The sequence below is a fragment of the Melanaphis sacchari genome, unplaced genomic scaffold, assembly GCF_002803265.2.
Source record: "Melanaphis sacchari strain LSU unplaced genomic scaffold, SCAv2.0 Contig92_pilon_pilon, whole genome shotgun sequence".
In the NCBI taxonomy this organism is placed as follows: Eukaryota; Metazoa; Arthropoda; class Insecta; order Hemiptera; family Aphididae; genus Melanaphis; species Melanaphis sacchari.
Window position 1 is genome coordinate 389,366 of NW_020271656.1, and position 17,600 is coordinate 406,965.

A 17,600-nucleotide genomic window follows, 5' to 3' on the forward strand; every position below is an offset into this window, starting at 1 on the left:
TAACGTAGGTATGCCGTATAAAAAATATGTTTATTATTTGATTCTTTTTCTAACGAAATAAAAACTAATTACAGTCAATCATCAACTAAATAATAAAATATTTATTAATAATACCTATGTCACCGTTATGTTTCTACCTCTTATTTATTATTATTTATTTCTATTATTATATTATTAATTTATAATACATTCCTTTCATATTTTAACCCACTTTTATAGATACAGAAACCAGAACTATTAAAATGTTGTGTTGATGAAAATAAAATATAAATTTTGACACGCACACACATTCTATATATATATATATTATTTAGGGCTAGCTGTGTCTAGTATTTTATTATTAAACATAATATACCCTATGTCCTTAAATTTATTAATAATTTTATACATATTATTATGTGTAGATCACACAATATAATACAAGCCCATATAAAAAGAAACGTACCTACACACCTTCTGGTACCTCAGTGCAGTAAAGACTTTCAGCAATGTATCGCATAGACGTCATCAAAGTGTTCTTGCAAATGACTGGGTGTACCGACAGTAAGAAAATGCTTTACTTGACGTACTTTGAATTTTTCATAACGTTTTATTATTTAACCGCGGCGTACGTTTCAATTATCTCTAACAAACAGAGCGTATCCATTCAACTGTTCACATTGTTGTGCATGTTGATAGAATCTTATATACTGCTGAACATCACTTTTCGAATCTACCATCAAAATCAATTCCGCGAGATGGACCAGTACTCGAAATGTTTAGGAATATCGGACGACTATCAATCGAAAATAAACATAATAACGATGTACCACCTAATAGCGTCGAACATGTTTGTATTTTTCCCGGCCACGTATACGATTCTCTACGATTCGGTACACGTAGGAGATCCCTTCACGTATCCTTTTTTGGACGTGTTACCGATAAAGACCAGCAATCTCGTGATTTACGCGTGCAAATACTTTGCATACGCAATATCCGTGTACATAGCGCACCTCGAACTCTGTTTTATAAATACGACGTTTACATATTATGTGGGCGTATTGAAACACAGGTTAGAGAATATTGTGCAAACGATTCAAGAAGCTATTGTCGACAACGATGAACAAAAAATGAAGTATGCAATCATTCAACATCAGAAGTTATTAATGTAAGTTAAAAAATATCATAAATAGATGCGATGTACACCGATATATATAAAAAAAAAACAACATTCAATTCGGTCCACGAAATTTGTTACACAAGTTAAACCGTCTTTTAGATTAAATTTTAAATTATTAGAATGGTTATCAATTATCTTATCATAATAATTCATAAAACATATCTAAAAGATAGAATATACAAATAGTTTGAGTAAATAATAATGTTTCAGACCCCATCGCGGTCACTTCTAAAGTTTCAAAAGAATCCAGGTCACATATCCCTTATTATGTTCTTAATTTCTATAAATTACATGTACCTACGTTATATTTCCCATCATTTTAAATATCTGTTTTTGCTGATAATCTAAAACTATTCATGATTATAAAGAATCACGAAGACTAAGAGAATACCTTTAATGTGATCTGAATTGTCTAGTTAAACTTTTGTAGTAATTTGAAAAAAAATGTTATTTCTTTATTGATAATGAGACGAAATTAAAACATTATTCTCTGATATATTAAATATATTATAGTATAAGTACGTGTATTTCATGTTATGTAAATAATTTGTATAGTATGTATGTTTAATATCATATTAACTGTATAACTATTATCTTCCTAAGGCGTAAATTATCAATTAAATAAATAAAAATATGCATGGATTTTGCATTTGTTGTCGAATAAGCTATATTTATTTCTCATTTAATGAGTAATGACTTACTGCTCGGAAATAAAACTTATAATACCAAAATATAGAGACATAGCTTAATATTATATGGTTATACTTGCATATAAATAGCTGAATATCTTTAATCATTACAATATTGAAATGTAACAGTTGGATAAATGAGATAAATCACTCTGCTATAAAGTTCAAGTTTCGAATGCTAACTTATGTAAAATCTTATTTATGTGAGAATTAATTATTTAAAATGAAAATGTAATACATTTTTAAAATTTTAACTAAAAAATAATATGTACATTTTATTTTGATAAATTTTTTTAACATATTTTGAATTACGCAAATACTTAAAAAAAACTTTACCCTATGTATTTTTGATTTCAATATTATACAAGTAAGATCATACACGAATCGAAAATAATAACTGAAAAAAGTTAAGGATTTTAATTAATATTTTATGTTTTTAGACATTATCTATAAATAGCACAAAAAGCCATTTTTAAAGTTATATTATGTTTAATAAATTCTAATATAAATATTTATCTAAAATTAAAGTTTTCATAATTTTTCATTTTTGAATTAAATATCTTATTCACTTAAAATCTTAAAAATGGAGGTTCGTGAATTACATATGCACTGTTAATTTTATTAATTTTAGATATTTTAATACAATGAAGATAGTATTTTCGAAACCAATATTACAGTCAATGTCATTCAATGCGATATATTTTGGCTTGACTACTACTCTTGTGATTCAAGCTATTCGGGTAAGTATTGATAAAATATAATATACTTACTTTGTAGACAATTTTTTTATTAAATATTATTTACTTGAAAATTAAATTCCAATTAATTAACATGAAATGAAAATTTTTACTCCTCGATAATTATTAACTTTATGTTAATAGTATAATAAATTAATAACTAATAAATAAATTTTATTACCAATTTCGTCTTTTCAAGTTAATAAAACTTCTCATTCGTAATCGATAATAATGTATACAGTATAATTAATATATCTTAATATAAAACAAATTTTAAATGAAATTATAAAAATTTTTTTTTTTAATAATTTATATTATTTAGTGATGCATCAAGTTTAATTAAAAAAATAATTTTCACCTTTTAGGGCTATATTAATCAAACAATATTATCAATATGTATAGCCAGCGGTATAGCAGCTATTATAAATATTACAATTTATACTTTTTATGGAAGTGTGCTTTTGGACTTAGTAAGTCTAATATTTAATATTTTAATAATATATAATTAATAAAAATTTACTGAATTTCTAAAATATTTTTAGCACGATAGAATATTACGTGTTCTTTTTGATAATTCATTTTTCTATTTAAACAAATCGTCCAAACGTTCTATTTTAATAATGATGGCAAGAACTACAATCCCATTAACATTTACAGTTGGTTACATTTTTACCATAAACTTAAATTTACTTCTAAAGGTAAGCGATTTATCATAAAATAAATTACTTTTAAAATAATATTTTTATGATTTTTTTAGAAAAAAAAAATATAATCTAAATTGACTAATTAATCAACTTGTTAACTATTACTATAGATTTGTATACAAATAGAATTCTATAAAATTTTATTTTTTCTATCAAAATCATTATAATTTTTAAAATAGTTTTAAGAATATTAAAATTATAGTACATTTTCAAGTATGTCTGATAATGTCCTACGAATGTCTAATAAAAACACTTAATACAGTGTAAATATATGTTCATTTTAGATTTTAGTACTTGCACAAGTCACAATACTTAATAATACTCGATAGTGTTATTATTTAAATCCTAAACATTCGTTGATGAGAATACCTCTTAAATAATTGACTTTTAGGTATAAATTATTATTCATTTTCTAAAAAACCTGTTTACCCAAGTGTGTTAAAGCAAAATAAATAGCATATTAGTCAATATCCTTCATATTAGCTTCGTGAACTTTAAAACTGTATTTATAAATTTAATTTTAATAATACTAAGATACCTACCTATTACAATAACTTTGCACTTACAAATTGAACATATTTAATTGCAAATACTATTCGATACTAATGTAATATTACTATACTATTATCAGCTCGTATACTATTAAATAAAATGTACATATCTATAACAATTGGTTAATTTTTAAAGATTTTTTTTTCAATGTTATTATAGTAGTATATATTAGTATGTTCTGATGGCAACCCATGCATCCCATGCGTCCCATGCATCCCATGCATCCCATGCGACCCATACGACCTTCCGGCCCGCCGCTTGATCCGCTACGTGTGTGACGTATATTTACCCCACCAACTTCCTATCCGTTAAGTGATCAACATAATATAAATTATGTACTTATATTTTTTTATTACTATCACCTGATACGAGTTATCAATTACATATTTAATTAAAACAACGACCTATGCGACCCATACGACCTCCCAGCCCGCCGCCTGATCCGCTACGTGTGTGACGTATATTTTCCCTTCATCACCTCACCATAGCCTTACTGGTCCGCCACCGATCGCGTATGTATGCGATGTACATTTACCCTCTCCCCGATCTATATATTTAACCACTACGTGTTTACATCTGATCAGTTATCAAGTTATCATTATCATATTATTGTATACATTAATAGCTATAGTTACAATAACAAATTAATATATACCTATTATTGAATAACATACAACGATATCAGAATCTTCCCACGAAATACTATCATACCTATTAGTTAATAACAATAAGATAAAATTAATATTATTGATTAACATATTAATTATTGATATACATAAAGATATTTGTACCTTCCCACGAAATACTATCATACCTATTAGTTAATAACATATACTCAACAACAACAATTTAATTACTTATTAGTGAATAACATATTAATATCCAATCTAAACTATAGGTACAATGTACTACGTTAAACTCTTAGATATTATACTTATCAACAACAATAATATATCTCCTACCCAATAATGAACTCATCGATAGGCATTTGGCTCTGCAAGAGCCGACATTCAATCAGTCTGTTCTTAGTCTTACACACTTGTAATTCTCATCTACGTTTCGAACAGTCTTATAAATTGTTCTGAGCTTATAGTTTTCCAAGTCTTATAATATTGTCTAGTGTTTATTATTTCTATAATTTTTCAGTGTTCAGTGTTTTTACAAGTTTTAAATTAAATTATAATATGGCCGGTTCAATCGTAGATAATGCTATCTTATACAACGAGAAGAAGAGAGCCTTCACTTATGTGCCGCCATCACCTCCGACCGAACTCATTGAGTCTACATCCTACGCGTTAGATTTTACAGGTCGAAAATTTATATTTATCGGTATCGATCCAACAGAACAATTTCAAACAGTCGTTCATTTATTAACATCATCACGTTATGTTAAAATTAGTATAGATTTTTTAAGACGTATATTCTCGCTTATGGGTAATATCTTATCTTTTATACTGAACATTCCACAATCATATAAACGTATGACATTTCTGGATACCGATTCTTATAAAATATCAACTATGGTTTATAGTGGTTCAAACGTCCTAGTAATTGAATCTAAAGATATTGACGGATGCGGAGTCTTACTAAATCGTAAAGATTTAATAAGACTTCAGGAATTAGAATGGTGTATTACTGAGAATATTAATGAAAAAGAATTAAACATAAAGCCAAAAATTATGAGACAAATGGACGAATACTGTAAATATATAACTGAAAAGTGCTTACGAGTGGATTTACAACCTAAAAATTTGGAAGAAATGGAAAATTTCATTCGTAACGTAGAAATCAGACAGAGTATGGCTACACCGAGCTTAAGTCAAATTAAAATGTTTGCTACTGTACAATTAGCTATACTTTGTATGGATCAATGGAACGCACAAAACCCTATAAATTATTATATTATTAAATTATTACTTTAGGGTTTTGTGCGTTCCATTGATCCATACACATGACGCATGGGATGCATGGGTTGCCATCAGAACATACTAATATATACTACTTATTATTTAAACAAATTTTTTTTTTGTTATTATTAAGTTTTATTATTTTTAAGTGAATAAAATTCGAATATAATATAATGTTATATGATACGTCATATAATATAATTGAAAACTAAATTTAGTAGCTAAGCCAATAATCTTAAAATGTATTTAAAAATCTTTTATTTTAGATAGTAAAGATGTCATATACTGTGCTGAACGTGTTGCTATCATCGGAAATTATTAAACCTCACAAGTCGTCATAATGATGAAATAAAATAAATATAGATAGGTTTGTTTTTTTGTAATATTTTAATTGATTAGTCTATCGCAGTTTTAAATAACTATATGAAAACATATTGTATATCAATCTGCGGGAAAAAAGTCCTGACAAAAATAGTCCTAAAAACAATATTTGTTAAAAAAAAGTACCGAAATACTTAATATTCTTATACCTACAGTAATTTTGTATATTGCATTTTGTTATTATTATTTTATAGAACTGATTAGGTTTGCTTGTTATATAAAATGCACGTAAATGTAAATTTCTCATCTATAGCATAATGTATCATAACCTGTATCTTTAACTTTCTTTTGATATGATATTTGGTATACACTATACCCCAGACATTTCCTAACTACAATTCACAATAAAATTATACTACATAATATATAATGAATCGTAATAAGTTATCATGTTCATATAAAAAAAACTTGTGATTACATTGTTTTCACATTTTAAGTTTTTAACTGTATTTTATAAATATATAAATACAGTCAACTATTTTTACTACTACTTATTATATAAATTCAAAATATGAACGTTTCTAATTTTATTAATTGAAATCTATTGTAAATATTATTTTTATAATCGTGCCTAATTAACACAAGTACCTACACTATTCTTATAAATTGTTGAATTTTTCCAGGATTTTTTTTTTATAGATTTATAATTATCGTATTATAGATAATTGATTTGATGATAATGTATTTTGACTTTTGAATTAAAAAAAAAATTTTATTCATAAAATATTATAAAACCATATTATTATTTATTTTAGTCTAGATTTTATTCATCGCTGGCAAGTTACATTAAAAAATGTGTACAGAGCATTCTATAAATGGAGTGACCGTGTCCTAAAGAAAGAAGGAAGAATAAGATAAAACGTAAAAAGTGAGTGATATATTGTAGAGTGAACAGAGACACGAAATGTCACTGATGCAAGAAGATCGGAAATGTCAACGGCGCATGGTAAGAAATGAAGAAATAAAAAAAATATGAGCATCAACACTGCGAGAGTAATTTATAATTTATTCCATTATGTTTTAATCAGTTATCTACGTTAACTAAGTTAGCAACCCATAAAAATTGCATTTGACCATCGTTCACCGTTGATAGGAATAATAGTGGAATATTGGTACCGTATTTATGCAATAGAAAGCATATTAAATCTTTGTTAAATGCATTTAATTTACAATACATTGAATAAAACATCAAATTATATTTTACCGTTATATAAGTATAGTTTATTTATTTCAACAATACAATGTAGGTACTGTCTAAATAATTTTTATATTTGTAAATTTTTATTATAACTAACATTTTGTGAAAAAAATTCGATATAAGACACTACAATACTACCTACACGATTCCCACACAATTTATTTTTTGCCAATGGTCAATACAATGAACAATTTACTTTAAGGGAAAAACCTAATTTTTAGTTATAGTACACTTGCGATTTGCGCTATAGAATATTAATCATATAAATAGTTTTGATAATTTAATCAATATAAAAAACACTAATTATCTTATAAATCAACTTTTACAAATAAAATACAATCCTATATGTCAAAAATATAGAATTTTGTTTTAGTGTTAACCTATTTGAATTCATAAACAAATATCTACAATACTGCTGTAATGCAAGAATAATGGAACATTAAACGTTATAGTTAACTAAAATTGGTATTCATATATTTTTACTATCATTATTGCCACAGTATACCAACGTATTGCATTCCATTAATTGTATGTTAATTCTCTTATCAATGATATTTTCAGTTTCTTTTTTTATCTGAATTCTGCATTTGACTTCCGGAATAGGTGTAAAACCTCGTTTGAGCTTCTAAAAACACAATTGTAATTTAACAAAACAAACTTATTTAATAATTACCAATACATTTTATAGGTATGTAATTTAACAATCTTACTTGTTTTAAAGTTCCAGATTCCGTCATTAAATAGTAAACAGCATATAGCGGTATCCATATCATGGAAATCAACGATATTATTATTCCTAATCCTTCACCCCACCATGGATATGTATAATGATTCCCATACTTTACCGGTTCATACTTTATGATAAAAAATACAAATACCGTCTGTAAAATATTAAATTTGTATTTTATATGGTAATGTTATTTCAAACAAAATATAGAACAATCTTACGATCATGACGAAAGGTGCAAGATACACCCAACAGATGTACCAGAACAAATTTGGTCGAAAACCGAGCATCTGATTGACGCATTCGCGAAATCTATCAGCTCCAAAGAACCATGAAATAGCTATAGTTTGAAAGAAACACACCCAAAGCAACGATATTCCCGATGCCGAATATGTATCCATTAATTGAAATATATACATTCCACCCTGAAATATAAAAAAAAAAAAAATGTTTTTCATATTTTTGTCTAGACAATATAATATGTGATGAAATTATTAAATTAATTCTGAAGTACATATTATAATTCAATTACAATTTTATATTTACTTACATTAGTCACCATGGACGAACTTAACACAAACATACCTATACACACTAACAATGTGAAAGTTTTTCGTTTAGCATGTAAGTACTTAGGCCACTTATCCGTCAGTCCGGTTATGAATGATTCAACATTACAAAATTCACTATCGATACCAATCATCTTAACCCAACAAATCAAAATGATTTTTACATATTATATAAGTCGTAAGTAAATTCACACAAGAAATTAAGCTGCCATACCTACAGCAAGCATGACGAAGAATACAACTGCCCATATTCTTGCCCCGGGTAGCTGAAGCACCACTTGTGGATAAGTTATAAATACCAAACCAGGTCCACTTTCCACAACATCGCTAACCGTAGCTCCCTGAGAAGCAGCAATAAAACCTAATATACTGAATGTTATTACACTGGGTATGATAGACGTGAGCGTGTTAATAACACAAGTTAATACTGCATCCCTATAAAATAATTTAAAGACGTTCGTATCATTATACATTTTATGATAAATTATTCGTACCTATAACAATTGTGATGAAATCGGTTGAATGATCCGAGAGCTGGTAAAGTGCCAACTCCGACACTATAGCCAAAGAATATTTGTGTTGTTCCTTCTATCCATGTGTCTGAATTCAAAAGACTCTCCCATCTTGGAGTGACTAAGTATCTGATACCTTGACTAGCTCCTTCCAACGTCACTGCTCTGATCAGTAATGCTCCCATTATTAAATATGGAAACATTGCTATGAACCACACTATCTACGAGTATTTATCATTAAAATAGTATACTTCCTTAGACATTTCAAACTGTTATTTAAATTGATTGTTTATCATACATATTACTTATTAATTTATTACCTTTCCACTCTGACTGAGACCTTTGCCCAAGATGGTATAAATCAAGATCCACGATACTCCTAATAAACATAATAGTTCCCATTGCATTCCTCCAATATTTTCAATACCGCTAGTCAGCATGAGCACTCTTTTCCTACAAAAATACCCCAAACCATGAAAATTTGACAAAATTGAACATTTTGACACGCTTCACGCACTCCCAATACTCTTCAGCTGGTGTCACAGTCGTTACATTGAAACAATTTCGAAGTTGGTTCAAAAAGTCAAGACCTTGTATTGGACGAAGGGCAGACGAATTATTTGTTTCTATGTCGGTAAAGTTTAACGAAACATCAACATATGACAATAACTTAATAGTGTGACAGAATTCCGTAAGTTGACCATCGTTTTTGAAAATATTACCGTGTGATTTATACGTTTTATTGAAATACATTTGATTCCACAAATCTATATTGCTATTGAGCGTCAAAGATGTATTAAACATGCGTTTTATTGTATCTATACTAAAATTCTCGTGAGTTATATTAACATTATTTGGCTTCAAACAATTTTCTGTGTTCCACCAATTGTCTGAAACAAAAATTATTAAGTCGTCAATTTAATATTTTGATTGATTTCAATACAGCGAACTCTAAAATAATTATTTAATAAATCTTAGTTCTTACTACAACTTTCCCACGGCAAAGTCGGATATGATATGAAACAACTTGCTAAGTAAAAAAATGTCCATGCTACAATAACACAATAGTACACATCCAGTAAGAAAACTATAGTCATCGTAGCATAACCAGTTCCTAAACGACAAATAAATCCATATTAAAGTATTTATAAAATTAATTAAAAATAAAACGGATAAAATTTAAATTAAATTATTAAAAACACTTATTCAATAAAATAAAATTTTTACCAGAAAGTATTGGACATAACTTTCCAACCAACGTCATCCCACCAGAACCCAAATACTGTCCGATAGCCACTTCTTGAAAAAAAATCGGTATTCCACAAAATATCATAGCTATAAAGTAAGTTACCAAAAATGCACCTAAAATATTTTGAATTGTACCATTAATCTAATAATTATAATGAAATAATATTTCAGAATCAAAATATTTTTTTTTTCAATATCTTTACAAAAAAACCGTTCAATACGAGTTATTTAACCTTAAATATTTGATTCGTAAATTACATTTTTTCAATTGTTTTCCAGAAGAACACTCTCAAATCAAGTTTAACCAGGATTGATTTTATTTTTAAACAAATTTTTATAAATCATCAAAGTGCATAATATTATTACTTATAAATCAAAACACCTTATACGATCGCGGAATAAGTAACTAATATATTTGCACGTCATCATTGTATCCATATTCAATTAAATTCCTTTTATTAGGTATATAATCAACACTAACCATTTAAATTTATAAACTGACTGTCACTAAAATTAGTTTTTATTGGAATGTTGGCAAGAAGCTTTCATATATTTTGAAAAATGCAATAAAATTTCAGTTCGTGTTCATTTATTTTATTACAAAAACATATTATAATATTAACTATATAAATATATAATACATATTATCTAGCTTATTATAAATAAAACATTTCTTTTTTTTTTTTTTTGAGTAAGAAAAATGTTTCTTGAACAACTAAAAATAAATAATATTATACATTTATATACTATTATAGGGCCATTAGGCTTTGTATTACTTTTATCTATTCCACACATTTTATTGTTATTGTTGAGTATCAATGTTTTAATTTCAAAACCGTATAGTACTAAAATTGTTAAATTGTAAAATATCAATTAACCAAAGAACCAAACTATGCGCGATAGTATTATTTAGTATAGTAAATAAATTTAATGTTTTATGTATCAAGAATTCCATGTTGTATATATAGTATGTACGGAGAACAGCATAATACAATATCTAGTCGATTTTAAACTGACAATAAAAATATAATTCTACAGTCACGTGTAGATTCAGTAACAAAATGTATTTTTAGTTATAATTATCAATGGTTACTTTAATTTTAACTTAATATGTTAGTATTTGCAATTATTAATATTATTTTTTTTAACCAATGTTCTCTAAACATGAGAGTACATATTTTAGAAATTATTTGTAAATAGTAATTTGACTGTTTACAACAAATGGGTACATGATTAATTCATTTAATAAAAAATTATAATGTAACCTTATTGTCTATTATTAATGTTAATATAATATCAATAAGATCATTTGATAATTAATGAAATAAAATTATATAGTACAATATTTTTATAATAATTATTATTTCGGTCAACGCAAAAATAGTTTGGCATTATATTAAAACTATATCTAATAATACTATTGTTGTTGTCTTATTTAATTAATTAGTTTAAATATACTTCGAAATATATAACAATGTAATATGACAAAATAAACAGATACCTAAAAAATTTCTTGAATTTCACTTACAAGATACAATTCAAATTTAAATTAAATAAGTATATCATAAATATAATTGTTGTTAAATATAACAATGAACTGTAATCAAATAATATACTTGTATCGTTAAATTTATTAGATTTATATAAAGCCGCTTCCTCAGTTCCCTAGTGATATATCTGAGTCATTTGTATTAAAAGATAAATAAATACTTCAAAATAGAAGGGTGATAACGATAACTAGACATAACAAATAATAAAGTTATAAAAAATGTAAGTAATGAATAACTTACCCCCGCCATGTTTGTAGCACAAGTAAGGAAATCTCCACACGTTTCCTAAGCCAACGGATACACTAATACACGAGAACAAAAAGTCAAGTTTGTTACCCCATTCTTCTCTCTGTTCCCTCGGTGGTGACTGTGGTGATGTTGGCTGTTCATATATTATGTTTAGTTTACTACATTTTTCTTCTATGTCTAACATACTGAAATCATTTTTTAAACATTACAACATATTTATTAACTATTATTATACAAATAAATATTTATCTATTTATAGCATCAGATTAATGTCAATTTTTCTAAAATAATCAAGAATCGCTAAAATTATCGTTCAACTATCACTAAATATTTAAACTAACTATTTTATTTTATTAAATAAAGGGAGATTTATGAGAACAAAATTATCACACCACTAATATAATCGAAGTATTCAACTAGGTAGTTGCCAAAAATTATTAACATAATTATGATGGCTATCTATTTAGTATTTAATTAAAAAATTGTATTTTACATATTTATTTTACTTTAGTGAAATTAAATTAATTTTGTTGTAATGTAATAATATGAATTATATTATAGTGTACTATACAAAATTTAGCAGTTAAATCAAGCAAGGAAATGTTCAAAATGTTTTATAGTGTCATTTTGATGCAAATACAAAATACAATTTGTTTTAATCTGTAAATAATAGGTAGGTTATAACTATAAAATATAATGAAATCGCGTTTTTTCATCAATAATATTAGTTACAGAAAATAGGGTATTATCCATCATGAAATATGAAATAAACTACCTACGCCCACAATTTACTTTCAAGGTGAATGAAAAGTTAAAACAATATATTATATATCATCATGGTATTGACATGAATAATAATATTATCGTATATCACCATAATATACTAAATAAATAATTTAACGCATATTTGAAAGACATTTTTTCAAAAAAAGTCAATCAGATCAGTTTATTTTTAAATTTTTACTAAGTATACCTATTTGAATACATCTATTTTAAAGTAGATAAAATATTGTTATGACAACGCATATTTTCAGTCTTCCGATGTCTAGATCAATTCATCAATTTGATTTGTTTTAGGTATTAACTATTATTAATATATTATAAAATTACATTTATACTTTAAGCTATAGCCTATAACTATGAAATAATATGCTCTCAATTACTTAAGACCTATATGTAGTCCAAACAAAAATAAGGGTAAACATTAATGAATCAAAAGTTAAAAATTCATAGCAAGATAATATTTTTTTCGATAATTTTTACTTTATTAATTATTTTTAACTTTTTAAGATTTGCTCACTATCAATTTAGTAATTAACTAATACATTTTCAATTTATGTTTTAAATTAGTTTTTATAACAACAGCTAGTATATTACACTATTAGAATAACATATTGAATATAGCATATTTTGGAATTTTAAATTTACCTACCTAATAATTGGAAATTAATATTATATTATTAATAATTAATATTAAACTGAATGGAGTATAATTTTATTAAAATATATGTTATTAACTTCAAAAATATATCCTATAACAGATTTTTAAATGTCATTAAAATGTAAAATGTTTTATTTCTCAAGCAGAAAATAAAAGTTTATCTACACATTTGATTATTTTTATTTCCGTATAAAATGAATGAAATGATTTCTAAAATGAACTTTTGTCACGCAAGAAATAGGTACATCAGTCTTTTACGACATTTTTGATTAGTTTGTTCAGATAATTTGTATATAGTATTAATTCAAGTTTTCTATACTCAGGTTGTTATGCGAATAAAAGTTTTTATTTTATTCAAATTCTGAAGCAAATATAAGTATAAGTATTAAATCTGTACTTAAGCAAAATGCAAGACGTATACTTAGTACATACTGTACAACTAGGTACATGTAGTATTAAATAAGGCAATTGAGATGGAATAGACGTTTTCTAGTCTAAATAATTGATATTTTATAACAAAGCCTTGAATATTTTAATTAAACGAACTTTAAAATTATAATGACCTTTTCAATCGATCCTTTATAACACTCAGTATCAATGCCAATAACAGTTATTAAATGTCGAACTAGCACTTTTCTGGATGAATGTTTTTTTTTTTTTTTTTTTAAAGCCAATTTATTAACATCTATTATTAAATATATTATTTTAAATTCTTAATAATTGTCAACACCAATTGTAAATACAAAGTTTAAATTAAAAAAAATATATATTCTTAATTATGTATCTTAATTTAATGTTAGCGATGTCTAATATATGAGTGTGTGGTTTACTTGACGTGTCAAGTATGTAAGTAATTTCTATAGTAATTGAGATAGGCTGTATTGAATAAGAATTAAAGAAAAATAGTTCACTAAACATTATTGATCACGTAAAGAGGAGGCCCAAATTCAGTCGCCGCGAACATGACTATGAGTGATAAAAAAAAATTATTGAAGGACAAGGGCGATGGGGCATCTTATAATATAATATAATTAAGATAGTATGATTAAATAAATTGTATCAAAAATACTTTTTTATCTTCTCGTGGGACTATTACAATTGTAGTGCTAAATTATGCTTTACAGGTGTAATCACGGCTCAAATTGTAATAATGTATTTGTACTATTATTATTACAACTGCGATCATGCAATAATTGCCAATATGACCTCCTATTATTTGGCGTATAATCTAAAATAGTAGGTAATCAAATTATGTTGTAACTGTGCATTGATAATATTGTTTATCTCTTCTGTTGACAATAATTATTCAATGAGTAATGCAATAATGTTAAAATAAACAAAAATATTGATTTCGTGTAAACAAAAAGTACTACTATACCGACATACCGTAAATTCACAAATAATTATTAGATAATTTCAGAACATTAGGCACAAGAAATTGGAATGTTAAATTTAATATTTTTTCAATAGCTTCTATAATTTCTAGTTTTAGTAATTTACATACTTCGGACATTTTGAACCAACAATAAGGTTGTCGTTTTTGTTATTTTAAGACATTTAGATATTAAGCAGGTAAAAGTACCTATAGCTATAAATGTATATATAAGTACTAATATCCTTGTGAAAAAACTATGATATAAACTCTAGTACAAATTTAATACATTACGTTCAGTGTATAAACACCAAAATAAATTTGTACAATAATTAATATACGTACGCAAGGCGATGCAATGAGTATGATTTATAGTTTGGTGAACAAATATATAGCTCGTATAATAAAATATATTTTAGACGTAACGAAATAAAATTTGAAAAAAAAAAAAACACTGGAATGTTTGAAAACGAGAAGAAAAATTGAAAAAAAGTTATTAATTTTTGTACTTCTCCATTTCTTGATTCGAACGTGCACCGTCTTTTCGGACGTCAGCGGACGATAATAATATATACTAATCCGACCACCCCACAAACATGACTGGTCGCTCGGACGAACCTTTTGCCGTTCGTGCTGCGCGCGTAACCCTGGTCGCTAAATTAATGCGCGTTCCTCGATACATCGCAGAGTGTCGTTGCCGGCTAACTATAATATTAAACGTACAACACAAGTTCACTCGGTCGTAGATCTAAGATTTTTTTATGGTGGGCGTTAACTGCTAACAATTGTGCGTAAAGTAAATATACTTAAAATGTATAATAATATAAACCAAACCTCCGGGCAAGTATAAATCTTCAGCAGAGAGCGTTGTATAGTGTTTAAGATTTGTTTGTGTTGTGTCATGTGAGACAAACTTATTTTTTAGCTCATACAAGTCCTTCAAGTGCGGAATAAATTTATAGAAATCGTAACTTTATTGGACTTGGATTTTAATCCTCAAAAAATTTAACCTAAAAATAACTAAATTAAACTATTCCGTAATATAGGATTGCCGTTAGTTTTAATAGTAATATTTATTACTTTGAGCTAAGTCGAGGAACTCTTAATTCCTCATCAATAATATTTACTATTTTTAAACTATGTTTTGAAATAAAATGCTTGATAAAATGTCGTAATTGGATTTTTTTTTTAAGTATATCTTCAAGCACGTGAATTGAATTTTTGACATTTTTTACAGCGCTTGACAAGTCTAGCTTTAAACTTTGTAGATGAAAGCTCAAAGACTAAAAGTCCTTATGTGCACAAATAAATTGGTCACGATTACTAATGCAACTGTTAACTAACTTTGTAAAACAAGATAAATTATTTTATAAACAGTGTTTTCTTCAATCACACACACGCGAGCAATCACACAATATCTGTGATGTATTTTTCTTCATTGGTAAAAAAGTGTACCGTAAATATGTAATATCACGATTCACAATCCACAGTACAATAGCCAAAAAAAAAAATAAATAAGGTAAATCGTGACGGGTGCTCGTATAATTACGCCGCAATCACAGATTAACACGAAACAAAGTTAAGTACCTATAATATAGGTTAGGTTATATTTATAGGTCCTATATATATATATACGCTTATAGGATATTATAGTCAATGACGTTAGTGGTCCCACATAAAAACATTTTGTTTGTATTTTTCGATTTGTAAATGGCGTGGGCTCGGATGAGCGGCGATTTGGTCCGAGGGGAACGATAGGTCGATGATTAACCCGGCCAGTGTTGATTTTACATATTATTATTGCGAAAACCGTCGTATTCGACTCAACACAGATCTCTCGCGTGATTTGCTCGCTAATGGAATTATAACCGTTGTACGAAAATAGTCTGACAAAATCGCGTCTTACCTGCACCGAAAAACACACCTAAAGTATGCGACCCAGTACTCGTTGCACAAAGTTCAAGCGTAACGCACTCGACCGTGGTTTATAAATAGACCGCGTTTAAAAGTCACTTGCGGGCGGGCAAAAGTCGTTTTACATATTATTACAATGCTTAACGATCGTATTGTTATGATCTATGCCGCGAGTAACCTGCACAGCACTAAACAGCGATTTCGCAGTAGTGACCACGTCATTACGGTTACCTAAACGGTATATCATACGGTATCTATGTCTATACGATTGTCTAGGTCGATAACATTCGCGATCGTGACGACTATCAAGCGCGCGTCAAATACCGCGTACGGCGTGTAAATAGTGATTCGGCTTGCCGTAAATCGATCTATGCCGAGTTCCGTGTCATAAAATATAGGGATCGATGATAAAAAAAAAAAAAAAGTACACGACGGCGCCTAAATCATATTTTATGTCACACGACACCTCGGATGTCGGAGTACCCCGTAAAAACGAAAATAAAAATGTTTTCATCTCGAGACGAAAGCGAAACGTGCGCCCCGTGTATACGCGTAGATATATAGGTTGTTAATAACTTAACGTGAAATAGAGACTTTTAGTTGTTATGAACATTGTTTTTAAGCCTCGTTTTAATGTATCAAACGTAATTTTTTGAATTTTTCGCCAGAACTTTTATACCATATATCTAAT

The 17,600-nt window shown here is 27.2% G+C and overlaps 2 protein-coding genes across 2 annotated transcripts; one reads left to right on the forward strand and one right to left on the reverse strand.

The window, feature by feature from the left end:
• The first annotated feature begins 488 nt into the window (after nucleotides 1-488).
• Nucleotides 489-7,092, forward strand: LOC112602980 (odorant receptor 43b). The gene is made up of 6 exons (XM_025351371.1): nucleotides 489-1,147; nucleotides 2,480-2,588; nucleotides 2,951-3,055; nucleotides 3,128-3,283; nucleotides 6,015-6,115; nucleotides 6,885-7,092. The coding sequence occupies exons 1-5, from the start codon at nucleotides 489-491 to the stop codon at nucleotides 6,087-6,089; spliced, it is 1,104 nt and encodes a 367-aa protein (XP_025207156.1). The 3' UTR covers nucleotides 6,090-6,115; nucleotides 6,885-7,092.
• A 590-nt stretch (nucleotides 7,093-7,682) lies between these two features.
• LOC112602964 (sodium- and chloride-dependent GABA transporter 2-like) lies at nucleotides 7,683-15,659 on the reverse strand. Its single transcript, XM_025351346.1, has 12 exons — nucleotides 15,341-15,659; nucleotides 12,174-12,367; nucleotides 10,363-10,497; nucleotides 10,121-10,249; nucleotides 9,653-10,025; nucleotides 9,456-9,588; nucleotides 9,118-9,356; nucleotides 8,842-9,058; nucleotides 8,605-8,757; nucleotides 8,276-8,479; nucleotides 8,038-8,208; nucleotides 7,683-7,952 (listed from the first exon to the last, which is right to left on the reverse strand). Exons 2-12 carry the CDS (start codon nucleotides 12,364-12,366, stop codon nucleotides 7,797-7,799), a joined length of 2,103 nt encoding a protein of 700 aa, XP_025207131.1. The 5' UTR covers nucleotide 12,367; nucleotides 15,341-15,659; the 3' UTR covers nucleotides 7,683-7,796.
• Nucleotides 15,660-17,600: the final 1,941 nt, after the last annotated feature.

What these genes read in the sequence shown, in the direction of transcription:
- LOC112602980 (XM_025351371.1), top strand. Translation starts at nt 489, where the DNA reads ATGTATCGCATAGACGTCATCAAAGTGTTCTTGCAAATGACTGGGTGT. An exon ending in TTGTGATTCAAGCTATTCGG is followed by an intron (nt 2,589 to 2,950) that starts GTAAGTATTGAT and finishes TTCACCTTTTAG; the next exon opens with GGCTATATTAATCAAACAAT. An exon ending in ACTTAAATTTACTTCTAAAG is followed by an intron (nt 3,284 to 6,014) that starts GTAAGCGATTTA and finishes CTTTTATTTTAG; the next exon opens with ATAGTAAAGATGTCATATAC.
- LOC112602964 (XM_025351346.1), bottom strand. Translation starts at nt 12,366, where the DNA reads ATGTTAGACATAGAAGAAAAATGTAGTAAACTAAACATAATATATGAA. An exon ending in GTTATGTCCAATACTTTCTG is followed by an intron (nt 10,250 to 10,362) that starts GTAAAAATTTTA and finishes TTTGTCGTTTAG; the next exon opens with GAACTGGTTATGCTACGATG. An exon ending in TTGCACCTTTCGTCATGATC is followed by an intron (nt 8,209 to 8,275) that starts GTAAGATTGTTC and finishes AATATTTTACAG; the next exon opens with ACGGTATTTGTATTTTTTAT.